At 44.8% G+C, this 15,063-nt stretch overlaps 1 protein-coding gene across 3 annotated transcripts in view; it reads left to right on the top strand.

Annotated features, from left to right (window-relative positions):
• Positions 1-7,477: 7,477 nt before the first annotated feature.
• Positions 7,478-15,063, top strand: part of AAAS (aladin WD repeat nucleoporin) — a 43,563-nt gene continuing 35,977 nt past the window's right edge. Inside the window, exons 1-2 of one of the 3 annotated variants that reach the window (XM_077483851.1) lie at positions 7,478-7,618; positions 13,995-14,127. In XM_077483851.1, the coding sequence (XP_077339977.1) occupies positions 14,005-14,127 (123 nt within the window). In that variant the 5' untranslated portion in view covers positions 7,478-7,618; positions 13,995-14,004. Of the gene's footprint in view, positions 7,661-13,994; positions 14,128-15,063 lie in introns of all 3 variants that reach the window. The other 2 variants (XM_077483852.1, XM_077483853.1) reach the window with 2 other exon arrangements.

A 15,063-nucleotide genomic window follows, 5' to 3' on the forward strand; every position in this document is an offset into this window, starting at 1 on the left:
TATAGCCCTAGGTACCCCCATATACTACCCAATAACGGTTTTAACCCCCTGATTGCCCCTAGTTAACCCTTTCACCCCCTTTTGCCAGTGTCACTAAGCGATCGTTTTTCTGATCGCTGCATTAGTGTCACTGGTGCCGCTAAGTAGCTAGTTATTTTTTTAGGTTCACCGCCAGGTTTTTATAGCGCTAGGTACCCCCATATACTACCCAATAATGTTTTTAACCCCCTGATTGCCCCTAGTTAACCCTTTCACCAGCGATCACCGTATAAGTGCCACTGGTTACGCTGGTTAGCCAGTTAGTTATTTAGGTTCCCCGTCAGGTTTTTATATAGCGTCAGGGACCCCCATATACTACCTAATAAAGATTTTAACCCCGATTTCCCCTAGTTAACCCTTTCACCAGTGATCACCGTATAAGTGTTACGGGTGACTCTGGTTAGTTAGTTTGCTTTTTATAGCATCAGGGCACCCACCATTTATTACCCAATAAAGGTTTAACCCCCTGATCACCCGGCGGGTGATATCAATTAGGTTTTAGGGTCAGGGTCTGAGTCGCTCCAGGCAGCGCTAGGTTAGTGCTAGTACCGCTAACACCCACGCGCAAAGCATACACCTCCCGTAGTGGTATAGTATCTGAACAGATCAATATCTGATCTGATCAGATCTATACTAGCGTCCCCAGCAGTTTAGGGTTCCAAAAAAACGCATTGTTAGCGTGATCAGCCCAGATACCTGCTAACACCTGCGTTTTTCCCCTCCACCCAGCCCACCCAAGTGCAGTATCGATCGATCACTGTCACTTACAAAACACTAAACACATAACTGCAGCGTTCGCAGAGTCAGGCCTGATCCCTACGACCGTTAATGGGTTTTTTTGGTAGCGTTTTATATTTAAATCCTGAAGGCAGTGCTTGGATTTCGGGGTCCGTACGTGGCTAGGCTCCCAAAAAGTCGTCCACGTGTGGTATCCGCGTACTCGGGAGAAGCAGCAGAATTTATTTTGGGGTGTAATTTCACTTATGCTTATAGCATGTGTGAGCAATATATCATTTAGTGACAACTTTGTGCAAAAAAAAAAAAAACATTTTAATATTCCTGCAACTTGTGGCAAAATATAAAATATTTCATGGACTCAACATGCCTCTCAGTAAATAGCTTGGGGTGTCTACTTTCCAAAATGGGGTCATTTGGGAGGGGGGGGGGTTTGTGCTATTTTGGCATTTTATGGCCTTCGAAACTGTGATAGGTAGTGAGGAGTGAAATCAAAAATTTGCACCCTTAGAAATCCTGAAGGCAGTGATTGGTTTTCGGGGTCCTGTATGTGGCTAGACTCCCAAAAAGTCCCACATATGTCATATCCCCGTACTCAGAAGAAGCAGCAGAATATATTTTGGGGTGCAATTCCACATATAACTATGGCATGTGTGAGCAATATATCATTTAGTGACAACTTTTTGTAAACTTTTTTTTTTTTTGTGTCATTATTCAATCACTTGGGACAAAAAAAAAAGAATATTCAATGGGCTCAACATGCCCCTCAGCAATTTCCTTGGGGTGTCTACTTTCCAAAATGGGGTAATTTGGGGGGGTTTGTACTGCCCTGCCATTTTAGCACCTCAAGAAATGAAATAGACAGTCATAAATTAAAAGCTGTGTAAATTCCAGAAAATGTACTCTAGTTTGTAGACGCTATAACTTTTGCGCAAACCAATAAATATACGCTTATTGACATTTTTTTTTACTAAAGACATGTGGCTGAATACATTTTGGCCTAAATGTATGACTAAAATTGAGTTTATTCGATTTCTCTTATAACAAAAAGTAGAAAATATCTTTTTTTTTTTATTTCAGTCTTTTTCCTTTTATATCGTAAAAAATAAATATCGCAGAGGCAATCAAATACCATCAAAAGAAAGCTCTACTTGTGGGAAGAAAATGACGCAAATTTCGTTTGGGTACAACATTGAATGACCGTGCAATTGCCAGTTAAAGCAGTGCGAAATTGTAAAAAGACCTCTGGTCCTTAGGCTGACAATTGGTCCGGGGCTGAAGTGGTTAAATGAGCCCCCTTTTTTTTTTCATTTTGAATTCATTGCCTACCTCCATCATCAATGAGCATCATGTTGTGTCTTGCTCGCTGTCATTTTATGCCATAGTTGGTTCTCTTAACACTGTACATAAAAAAATAATATAAAATCGACTTATTTCTTTCAGACTTTATAAAAAAATTAAAGACATATTTATTTATCTACTGTAGGCGAGGAATCACAACTTCTCCTGTATCTGACCGTTTATATCTCTCACTCTGTACTTGCCGGTTTCAATACTTGATACTAGAAAATCAGCACTTGGGAACAAATACTTAACTCATGCCACGTACACACGATCGGAATTTCGGCCCGCAAAAGACCGTTGAGAGATTTTAGACGGAAAATGCGACTGTGTGTATGCTCCATCGGTCTTTTGCTGGCAGAATTCCAGACAGCAAAATATTGAGAGCATGCTCTAAATTTTTCGGTCGGGAAAAGTTCCTATCCGAAAATGCGATTGTCTGTGGCAATTCCGACGTGCAAAATTCCTGCGCATGCTCAGAAACAATTTGACGCATGCTCGGAAGCATTGAACTTCATTTTCTCGGCTTGTCGTAGTGTTATACATCAATGCGTTCTTCCTGGTCGTAATTTCAGCAAACTTTTGCGTGACCGTGTGTATGCAAGGCAAACTTGAGCGGAATCCCATATGAAAAGCGGTCATATCTTTTTCCGACGCAAAATTCAATCGTGTGTACACAGCATTATTGCTTGACAAATTTTCTTTGAATCTAGGAGCCAGCTAAAAAAAGGAGTCTGTTTTTTTTTTTTTAACAACAAAAATAATAAAGCTTAAATTTACACACAAAGACTAAAACCAAACATCATGGGCATTTGACTTATGCAGATAATGAATATATTCTGAGGTGACACCAGATTTTTTATGCAATGTGTCAGTTTTTTTTCACTCCCCGTTGATATCCGCTTGCTCAGTGGGGATCACTCCGTCGATCCCTGCTGAGCAGGAAGATGACAGGTCCGTCTCTGCACACTGCGCAGGGACGGACCTGTCAGAGCACTGCTCTGCCCTATGGGAGATCGGATGATGACAGTCCGTTGTCACCCAATTCGATGACGGATGGAAAAGTAGGTTTTTCCTTCGTCACACTTTTTCGGATTGGAGCGGGTCGGATGTCAGCGGACGTGTCGCCGCTGACATCCGATGCTCCATAGACCTGTATGGGGTGGATCTGAACGGATTGGTAGTGTGAAAGAGACCTTATACTTTTAGAATTAAAGTACCAATGGTCAACAGCCTTTGCAGGATCAAACTCAAAGCTTCACTGACAGTTTCCCTTACCCAAGATGGCGGTGCCAGCACCCAAGAGCCGATTCAAGAATCGGCTGGGGTAAGGACACCGCTGGATCCCTGGACAGGTAAGTGTCCTAAAAGAATAAGTCAGCAGCTATAGTATTTGTAGCTGCTGACTTTAAATTTTTTTGATTGGGGGACCTGGAGCTCCTCTTTAACCACTTCCCATCCCGCGTATACACATATGATGGCCGCATGGTGTCTCTCGCATCCTGGGTGGCTGTCATATGACGTCCTCAGCTTCCCGGGGCGTTTAGGGGGCATGCAAGCGCTGTGTCACTCTGGAGCCGATGCGCGTGCCCGGTGACCATGATGTCTGCCGGGCACCTGCGATTGCTTGTCACAGAGCAGGGACCTGGATCTGTGTATGTAAACACACAGATCCACGTCCTGTCAAGGGAGAGGAGACAGATCATGTGTCCCTTGTATATAGGGACACCGATCGGTCACCTCCCCCAGTCAGTCCCATTCCCCCACAGTTAGAATTATTAGGTTTAACCCCTTGATCCCCTCGTGTTAACCCCTTCCCTGCCAGTGACATTTATAAAGTAGTCAGTGCATTTTATAGCACTGATCGCTGTATAATTATCAATGGTCCCAAAAATGTGTTAGAAGTGTACAATTTGTCCTTCGCAATACCGCAGTCCTGATAAAAATTGCAGATCGCCACCATTACTAGTAAGAAAAAATATATAAAAATGCCATAACTCTATTGTCTATTTTGTAGGCGCTATAACTTTTGTGTAAACCAATCAATATACGCGTATTGCAATTTTTTTTTTTTTACCAAAAATATGTCGAATACATATCGACCTAAACTGAGGAAGAAATTTGTTTTTGTTTTTAAAATTGGGATATTTATTATAGTAAAAAATACAAAATATTGTGTTTTTCTTTCAAAGTTGTCGCAATTTTTTTGTTTATAGCGCAAAAAATAAAGACCACAGAGGTGATCAAATACCACCAAAAGAAAGCTCTATTTGTGGAGAAAAAAATTTGGAAAATCTTATAGGGGTACAGTGTTGCATTACCGTGCAATTTTCATTCAAAATGTTACAGCGCTGAAAATTGCTGGTCTGGGCAGGAAGGGGGTGAAAATGCTCTGTATTGAAGTAGTTAATGTCCCCCTAGACAAAAACAAACAAGGGTGGTGTGCAGCTTTGTCTGAGGGTGTTCATTATTCCATAGCTCCCAACTGTCCCTGATTTCAAGGGACTGTCTCTGATTTGGAGCAATGTCCCTCTTTACTCCTCATTTGTCTCTCATTTTGGTCTGATCTATATAGATGCAGCCCTCAAAAATTCCACTCCACAAATTCCTCCGCCTGCTCACATTTTGCGAGTAGATTTTGAGTGCTGGCAAGTGTGAGCTGCCTGGGAGCGGGGAGGGGGGTGAGCACTACTGGCAGCCTGGGTTGTATGGGAGCCATTCCCCCAGCGATTGTAGGGGAAGAGAGAGGAGAGCCGCCACCACCTGGTTGATCAGAGTGCCAGGGAACATAAGAACAGCTGTGTGTTCCCCGCCACAAGCCGTCATATACAGCCCCTCCTCTCTGTCCGGGCACTTTGATAGACAGATCTCCCGTCCAATCCTGGGATGGGTTAGCTGTCTATCAAAGTTCCCTGGACAGGGGGGGGGCTGTATATGATGGCGCACGGCGGGGAACACACAGCTATTCAAATTAAAGCTGTTATGTTCCCCGGCGCTCTGATCAACCTGGCGGCGGCTCTCCTCTCTCTTCCCCTGCACAGGTAGGCTGCACTGGCAGACACAGGCTGCATTGGGGACACAGGTTGCATTGGGAACACAGGCTGCACTGGCAGAAACAGGCTGCATTGGTGACACAGGCAGCACTGGCAGACACAGGCTGTATTGGGGACACATGCTGCATTGGGGATACAGGCTGCATTGGTGGACACGGGCAGGCTGCATTTTTGGGCATAGAAAAAGTTGTTAATATTTATTTTTATAATTTAATTCTGCATGAAACATTTAAGTGTAATTTCATGAGATAATTTATGAGGGCCTGTTTGGGGATGGAATTAGGGGCGGGCAACTGGTGGCGAGTAACCCTTAAGGCTTGGTTAGTAGCTCAGGACTTGAAATTTTGAGCCCTGTAGATGTATATAAAATGTATTTTTTTATCTATCAAAAAGTGTTTCCCAGGGATAAACCTTTCATCTGATTTCTAAATTTCTGCATTTGTAAATTCAAAAAAGCCAAAATAAAGTGTAGCAGCGGGCTCCTGAAGAGCACGTGCTATGTTTTCAAAAATTAAATCTTTACCCAAACCACAGTTTGATTTGGGCCTTTTTGACTTCTGTGTCAGTCTGACTGGACTGTGAGATGTTCAGCTTGGCCACAGGGGACACTGTCTCTGGTGGCAGGCGTGGAACTATGGTCTGGTAAGGCGCTTGAATTATCCCCACTCTGGGTCAGGTCAGTGGGCGTGGCCCTCCCACTGTGCCCTCTGGGAGAGGGTATTAAAGACACGGACATCACGTGGTTCTGGGTTCTGGTCCAGTATGCTGTGCTGAGTGTATGGTCCTGATCCTCCTGACCAGCTCCCGGGAAGGCTATGGCCTGGGGTGCGGTTCCACCTGACTTTGATGCCTCGGGGCTGGCTAGCCCAAGGCAGAGGAACTAAGGAAGGATTCTGAGGTGGATGGGTGCTGGTCTGGGAGATACCCAGTGTACTTCAAGCATTCCAGGGAAGGACTCTTTAGAAGAATACCAAGCGTGAGGTTGGTTTTTCTTAACAAGAGCCTGGAAGGGCTGAAGTAACTGAGAGAATCCGGTCTTGGGGGATATCACCAAGTGGGCTGAAAGATCCAGGTATCCTACAAGTGTTCTACAGCTTAGTTTTCCCTACATGTTCTGCAACAACATCAGTGATAAAAGACTTTGTTCTTGAGTAAGCAACTTGTTGGCTGCTAGGCCTTGTGAGAGAGGGACTGTCCAACCTGGGCGTTGATCCAGCTGCGAATGGCTATTCTCTGGATGCAGTCAAAGTAAGCAAGTTCCTTAACGTTTATAGACTTTGGCATTGAGAGTACCTGAACTTCCTTTCCAACCCTCTGATCCCAAGTTAGAAGACTGTTCAATGGTTTGAGTTTTGCAAATAAAATCCATTCAAGTGGATCTATTGTCAGTCTCAAGTTACTCGGTCATCTACCACGGGACATCCCCTAGACGTGTCACAAGGAGAATGAAAGGTAACGGTAAGCCCAAAAATAACCAGCAGCTCCTTCAGGGGTTAGTGCTACAAAAGGAATAGTAGCGGTTAAAAAAAAAACAATTGTGGGTTTATCCAATCTTGTCTTTTTGTGCAATTCTCCTTTAAGGGGCGTGACAAGGGGTGTGTCCTATGCCTGCATACTTTTGCTGATAGGTGTCCCTCATTCAAGTGGTTGTAAACCCTTAGAAACCACTTTGACCTACAGGTAAGCCTAGATTAAGGCTTACCTGTAGGTCCAAGAAATATCTCCTAAACCTATACGGTTTAGGAGATATTTGCCCGAAGACAGGCACCGCTATCTACGGCGGCGGCGCGCAGGCGCACTGAGCGTGGCATTTCCAACAATGGAGCTGCCGCGCGTGTCGGCTCCCGTGCGCATGCGCGGGAGTAAACGTCATTGCGGGTCCGCCGAATGACAGCGGCGGAGCTGCGAGACCCCACCGAAAAGATGGATGCGCCGGACTACAGGGGACAGCGGTGACTTCGCTGGCTCCTGTGTCAGGTAAGTGACACATAATGGGCTACTATGCGATGCATAGTAGTCCATTAAGCTTTGCCTTTGCAGGGAATGAAAGAGGAAGTAAACCCATCAGGGTTTACTTCCTCTTTCACAGCTCAAAAAGATGGGAGGTATGCTATTCAGCAATATGAATAAACATGCCTATGCCCCAAATCTAAGACCAGCTATTCCTCTGAGGTAGACTGGGGCAGAGCTCCTTAGGCAGGCTGTCTATCAGCTCACACTCTATTGTGGTCACAGCAGTGAGGGCTGACAGGACAAGAAAATCCTCCCCGCCCCCATCATACAATCTCTCCTTCCTTCTCCCAGAGCGCCGGTGGATGACGACACGGCACAGTCACATGACGCGGCGCTGTGTGTCTCCGCCGGTCACAAGGTAGTGACGTCACTCAGCTCCAGGATTCGCCGAGCAGACGGCGCGGGATTGTGAATGTGGTGTCGGTGCTGTAGTGCAGGTGACGGCTGACAGTCCGTGGCTGGCGGGTGCGACAGTGTCAGTGAGTGCGCGTCCCCTATGGCTGAGTGCAGGCAGAAGGTGTAAAGACGGCTGCTCAATATGATTGACTGGGGAGGAGAGGCTCAGAGCGCCTGTCTGTACTGAACTGGAGGGAGCAGGCCGGACTCACCATTACAGTCTATGGCCTCTCAGGCTGCTGGTTCTGTATCAGTGATTACTGGCAGCTAGTACCAGTGTTTTGAAGCTGGCAGTGTAGGTTGTTGCTGGGGCCTCAGCCAAAAACCAGGCGGATGAAGTCTGCATTGCAGCTGGACAGTGCGCTACACACAGCCGCCATGCTTTGTGGCGTTGCATACATTTATGCTCCATGTTGTGATTGGCAGATGGAGCCGCCTATAAAACATGCACATTAGGACTTGTTAACACATGCCGCTAACATGGCCACTAAGGATGAGCTCTGGTATGTTCGCACACCCCACGTGCAGAGCCCGCCAGGAAGTCGGTGCTGCGCTAATCACAAGCAGTGAGACATTGTCCCGATGCGCGGCTGCAGAGATCGGAAATGTTCACTGCTTGTGATTAGCGCAGCACCGACTTCCTGGCGGGCTCTGCATGTGGGGTGTGCGAACACGCCGGAGCTCATCCTTAGTTGTCTGAAAAGTGATCTGTGGTAGTTTCTTTTCAGAGGGCATCTAACAGGCTGTGCCTCCTCATACCTGTTTTAATCCTCAAAAGTAGCAGTCGACCGATATCATTTTTTTTCAGAGCTGATACAGATTTTTCAGCTGACTTTTAGGCCGATATTCTGTAGTTATTAAAAAAAAATTGTAAATCTCTTTTAATGTAAACATCCCTTGTGACTAGGGGTACAACGGATAATAAAAATTCACGGATCGTTCCTCGGATCAGAGTCACGAATCGGATCATTTTTCAGATCAGCAAATAATTGAATTTGCAAAAACCCGTGAAAATTCCACCACCATATAGTCCCCACTGTAATATCCACATTATCTACCCCACTGTAATATTGGCTGGATATGGCAGAGTGTTGGTAGAGTATGGAGGGATGGCTGAGCATGGATGGATGTTACTGCAATTGTCACAGAGCAGCGCTGTGGGCACTACAGATCCAGCCCACAGCTCTGCTGCCATCCGATCTCTCCCCTCCACTGTACAGATCAGTACACAGAGGGGAGAGAGGAACCGGCGTCATGACATGACACAGTTTTGTTTACAAGTGGTAAACGGCCGCCAGGTGTACCAAGATGGCCGCCTCTCTGGAGCTAGGCCGAAGCTGTGGCCTTTCTTAATGCCTAGGCAGTGGAGCGCTCCGCGAATCGCGTGGAGTGCTGATCCGAACAGGTTGACCCATTTTGGATCACGAATCGGTGACGATCCGTTGCACCCCTACTTGTGACAATAATGGGCAGTGACATATACTCTTTATGGAGGGATCTGGAGTCTGTAAGAAAGTATTCAAAAAGCCAAGCTCGTCATTTTTGAATTATTTCAATTTTTTAAAACTGGCTCCTTTTTAGATGCCAGTAATGCGGAAGTGATGTTGTGACATTGTTTCCAGGTTACTAGGTCCAAGCCCGAACAAAGCAATTGGGTTTGTTCAGGTCTCAGGCCAGCTGGCGGACATGCCGGCTGTCTTACAGGTCTCCCTAAAAAGCGCTGCATAAATTGACGGCGCTATGTAAGTACCTGAAATAAATAAATGGTGTGTCATTTTAACAGCGCGGGGCTGTGGAGGGGGTGGGTGCGGCTGGCTCAGGCTCTCAGTGGCTGATCCAGGCATGTGGGTGGATCCTAACTCCACTGTCACAATCTTGTCTGAGCCTGGACTGGCTCTGTGACATTAGCCGATAGCCCACTGTCTGCTGACTACATATGTGTTTGCCTGGCATTAAGGGGTTAATTTTTGCCATGGGGTGTGTTCAGCCCCAAGCTTCATTCCCTTGTTCAGGCAGCTAGGGGGCAGTAGAACTCTGGCTTAGCTGCCACACTCTGGCCACTTATGTGCATAGGACCTTGCCACAAATGCTGGGCATCTGAGGCGATTCAGTTCGCATTGTGCGCTATACAAGTATTTCATTCATTCGTTCATCTGGGTGATGTTCAGTTCCATGTAAAATCCCCCATGTGCGAATAAAAAAAAAAAAGCCTAATTAAACCCAAAAGCAAACCTTTTATTATCGTAGTTTACCAATTCTTAGATGTGTTGGCTGCATTCGTTTTCTTTTTTTTTCTAGCTTTCTTCTATCTTCATCTGGTGATCTGGACAGCAAGTTCTGTTTTTCACAGTACAAACTCTCCACCAGAATGTACCAGTTTACATGGATTCAGACCATACCAGGCCCTTCTGGTGTGCACGACAAAATGTAATTAAAAAAAAAGGCGGGCTCATTAACGGGGGCTCCCGGATTCCGATAAGCCCCCCGCCCGCAGACCCCGGCAACCAACGGCTAGGGTTGTCGGGAAGAGGCCCTTGTCCTCATCAACATGGGGACAAGGTACTTTGGGGCGGGGGGCCAGCAGGGTGCCCCCCTTCCCCAAAGCACCCACCCCCCCCCCCCATGTTGAGGGCATACAGCTTAGGGGGGGGGCTGCTCGCTCGTCCCCACCCCCTTTCCTGACTGGCCGGGCTGTGTGCTCGGGTAAGGGTCTGGTATGCCCCTGGAGGGGCATTCTCCCTCTCTGCGATAGGAAAATGTGTTTTTCTTATTGCAGCGAGTGCGAGATGTACAGTACCCTGTCACCGAGAACTAGGGCGTTAGGATCATGCTGGAAACATTCTCGTGGGCAGGTGCTGTAGCTGCCCTTGCGTAGTATTTGGTCCGTCAGACCAGCATACAATCGAATGGGTTTCCCGCTAGGAACTGGGTCCGGCGGGAAAATTTAAAACCTGTTCTATTTTCTAAAGTCCGCCGGATTTTTTGGCAAGCAAAGGTCCGATGTAGCCCACACACGATCAAATTGTCCGGATTCCATCCGTCTGACCTTTGCTGTCAAAAAGTCTGGTCGTGTGTACGCGACATTAGATGTACTTGCAAATTTATATTACTAACAGATTGAAGCCAAATGGCAGCAACAGTTTTTTTTTTTTTTTTTTTTTTTTTTGGGAGAAAAGTTTTACATAAAAGCTGATAATTAACCCCTTTGTGCTGGCACCTCCCAGCCCTTTAAGGGTTTTAAGATGCTGGGAGGCAGGGTGGGGTTTATGATCATGTGACTGCCATCATTGGCTGTCACATGATCAGAAAGTGCCCCTTTATATCAGGTGTCCCCATCACGGTGCCACCTTACATCAGGTGTGCCCATGAGAGTGCTCCTTTACATTATGTGTCCCCATCTGAGTGACACCCCCCCAACCTATGTTTATGTGACTGCCATCATTGGTTGTCACATGATCAGCAAGTGCCCCTTTACATCAGGTGTCCCAATCAGGGTGCCCCTTATTTTATGTTGAGGGGCACTCTGGACATATTTTATGTTAAGGGTTATGTTGATGGACTCATTTTGTTGTGTCCATTGGTGTGCCCCCTAACATAAAATGTGCCCATCAGCGTGCCCTTATTTTATGTTAAGGGGCATGTTGATGGGCACATTTTATGTTAGGTGGTGTGTTGATGGGCACATTTTGTTGTGCCCATCAACATGTCCCTTACTAGAAAGGTTACCTATCAGCATGCCCCTGTAAATATCATACCCCCCACATACCTTGAGGGCAAGCACGGAGCAGGAGCTGGAAGAGGTAGCAAGCTGCAGGGGGCTGAAGCCTTGCTGAAGGGGATGGGGTGTGCATGACATCACATCATACCTCGTGGCAGGCAAGGAGTGAGAGCCGGGAACCACAAGATAACAGGCAGCAGGGGCGGGTGCGAACATGACATCACGCCTTACCTCGTGACCCAGCAGGGAGTTAGAGCCTGGAGCCACAAGACAGTAAGCAGCAGAAAGCGTGGCGTACACACTATATCATTGGTTACTGCGATGCCAGCGGTCCTTGCAACCAATGACTGTTGAGTGGCGGAGATGTGACACTTTACACTGGCGGCCTGACGCTGTGGATAGGAGCGTCGCTCGGTCCGTGTTCGGACCACCATTTAATGACGGCTGACTTAATAGAAGTAACCCAGATGAAACTTGCTCTTTTTGTCCTGTACTGGGATTGAGATTGTAAGACTTTGTTCACACAGACTTCAGTGTGTACTGCAAGATTATCCCCCAAAAGATTGCAACATTTTTGTCAAACTTTGTCCAGCTTTGTAAAAGTGTGTTTGTTTGTTTTTTCCACTTTGAATAGAGTAAGGGGGGGGGGGGGGGGTTATAACTCCATCAGGTTTTTTTTTTTCTTTTGCTTACTGCATCGGGACACATAGTGACTGCTGATTTTATTTTTTATTTGTCTGCATTTAGGCTTTAAACACCAATCAAAACAAAAGGTGCTTTCTGTTATTTTAAATGGCAAGTTCACATTTACACACATTTCACCACAGTGTTCCTAAACATGTGCACCGTTCCCAAACAAAATCTCTTCAGCTGATTACACCATTGTGTCCTCATTCTGTCAGGCAGATGGCAGGATGCACTCAGTGCTAGATGCACAGCCCTAGAAATCCAGATGGGCACTCGCGCCATCCCTCACCACCCACACATACAAAGCCACTCTCCTGCATTCATTGAGCTGCAACAGAGTACTGATTGCACGGGTGTGTATGTGGGCAGCAAGACCACAAGTCATGAATTTCTGGGGCTTCATATCTGGCACTAAGTATGTCCTATCTGCAGGACAGACTGGGTAGGACTTGTTGGCAGCTGAAGAGGTGGGCATTTGTTTATGAAAGGAGCACAGCATTTTAACATATTGGGGATACTGTGATACATGGGGACCCTTTTGAAGAAATGCGAGTAAAGAAGTTTCAAACTGTGCTGATGCTTACTGAAACCGGATAGCAGCTTGTTTAAAATGACAGCCATTTAGATAGGTGTTTAACATCCTCAAACTGGAGCTTAATAGCACTTTGAAAGCTTAAATGCTGTTTGAAGCACCCTGAAAGTTTCTTAAATACTAAAGCCCATGTGAACAAGACCATATCCATTTTTATGTAATACTGACAGCATGATGTATATTTAGCTTTTGCACTCATAGGGAGAATTATATATAATTAGAGCTGCACAATTAATCGTTAAAAAAAATAGTGATTTCGATTCAACACCCTGAGAATCTCTATTGCAAAGTTTGCCAATTCTTTCATATAACAAGTGGAGAGACTTATCAGCTCACTCAGCTGTCAAAAGAAAACATCCAGGCAGTCTGCCAAGTTTTTAACATGAAACATTGAAACTAACTCTTCCTTCTTAGATCAAAGGGATAAACTGTGTGAAAAAAAAAAATCTAGGAGGTCTGCCAAGTTTTTAAACAACTTGTAAATGCAGGAAGTTTAACCACTTAAAGTCTAAATCTTTTTCTTAAGTTAAAAATCAATATTTTTTGCTAGTAAATTACTTGGAACCCCCAAGCATTATATGTTTTAGCAGAGACTATAGGGAATAAAATGTCAGTTCCTGCAATATTTTATGTCGCTCTGTATTTGCCCAGCAGTCTTTCAAATGCAATTTGTTTGGGAAAAAATACACTTCAATTAATTAAAAAATGAAACAGTAAAGTTAGCCCAATTTTATATATATATATATATATATATATATATATATATATCAGATTTGTTTTACACACACACACTCCTGTCTTACTAAAACTTAAAGCCTCATGCACACATTTGGATGGTGGATTCTTGCGGTTGGAGTTACAGATGGCTGCAGCCAGGAGGCCTGTACAAACCAATGACTGTCACTGCGGCAGAATGTATGTAGAAATCGTTTTCAATAGTTATGTATCTGTTGCGACAACATAGATCTATGTTTGTAAAGACCATTGAAGTAACCAATCTGATCAATGAAAAATATACTGGTTGTGTGTGCACCAGAAAAAATATTTTTTTGCTGGGCACATTGTATAATTTTATAGCCATTTCAAGATTCATGGGATAAAAAATAATGCCAGCATCACTGAATTTGTTGACTTTTAAGCCCCGTACAAACAATCAGAAAATCGTACAAAAAATACTGATTTTGGAGCAATCGTACGATAATCTGATCATTAGTACAGAGCTTTCGAGAGCTGAATAAAATCCGATTTTTTTTTTTTTTTTTTGATCGGACATCTCATTGTGTGTACCAGGCATTAGTATAGTAACGCCCTTTGAGGTAGTATTATAAACAGGCTTTAGTACCTCACAGCATTGTTCCTAGACATTCTAAAAGATAGCAACTATGTCTTTAATTTTGTGCATCTTTCTTGTCATTTGCAGATCCAGCAAAATGTGTTCTTTGAATTTGTTCCCTCTACCTCTTCCTCGTGGAGATATGATGCTGTATGAACACAACAATAAAATGATGCCATGGCATACAAGTAGCAGCCCACCCTCTTCCTTTAATACTTCAGTAAGTGACTGCAGAAAAAGAAATATATAGTGAAAATGATTTAAACTGGACACTTCCAATGTACTCAATGTACTGTGTGGTTACTCTCTGTAAAATAAATGTTGAAATGAAGGAAGCAGGCGAGGGCAGCAAAGTGAAAGTTGAGCTAAAATAAAAAGTGGGTTTGGGGATCCTGTGGCATACAGTTGCTCATGGTGTTTATACAGCCTCTGATGCAACTGATCGTGTCTTTCCACAGCTGAGCCACTTATGGATGCCGTGGACTGATAAGTACTACAAACATGCACTATTGGTTTGTCCCACATATGCCACATGGATTTGCAACTAATATTATGGCTGTGAGAGTATATGTGTCATTGGACTGTATTGACTTTCATATGGTCCTATTAGTGCCTTGTTGTTTTTTGTTTGTTCCTGGAATGAGCAATAAATTCACTAGAGTAAGGTGTGTTGGAATTGGAAGTATTTTTTGTCAGCATCATCGATGAGGGTTGAAGTCTTTGCAAGCATACCTAGTATATGGCTACACTAGGGGTCGACCGATATCCATTTTTTTTTTTTTTGAAGAAGAAGAATCTGTAACAATCTTATCAATGTTACAGATATTGCTTCAAGCTGTTGTACCGGGGTGATGCAGCTGCAGGCATCACCCTGTACCATTCTTTAGAGCGGATGGTTGGCTTTCTTGTAATCGCCCATTATTGCAAGCAACTGGAGGAGACCTCTCCCCCACCCGATTGACCAGTCTGCTGGCCAGAGACCCCAAAAAAGTCGATTGATTTGTTCAGGTTTTGGATCTAGTAACCCGGAAGCAATGTCATGACATCACTTTCAGATTACTCTCATCCTAAAGGCAACGGTTTTTACAAAAAGAAAGTATTCAAGAAGGCAGATCTTGGCTTTTTGAATACTTTTAAGTGCAGTGCAGTGGAGTGG

This window comes from Lithobates pipiens, unplaced genomic scaffold (genome assembly GCF_037356315.1).
Source record: "Lithobates pipiens isolate NorthernLeopardFrog02 unplaced genomic scaffold, aLitPip1_a1.2 Scaffold_16, whole genome shotgun sequence".
Classification (NCBI taxonomy): domain Eukaryota; kingdom Metazoa; phylum Chordata; class Amphibia; order Anura; family Ranidae; genus Lithobates; species Lithobates pipiens.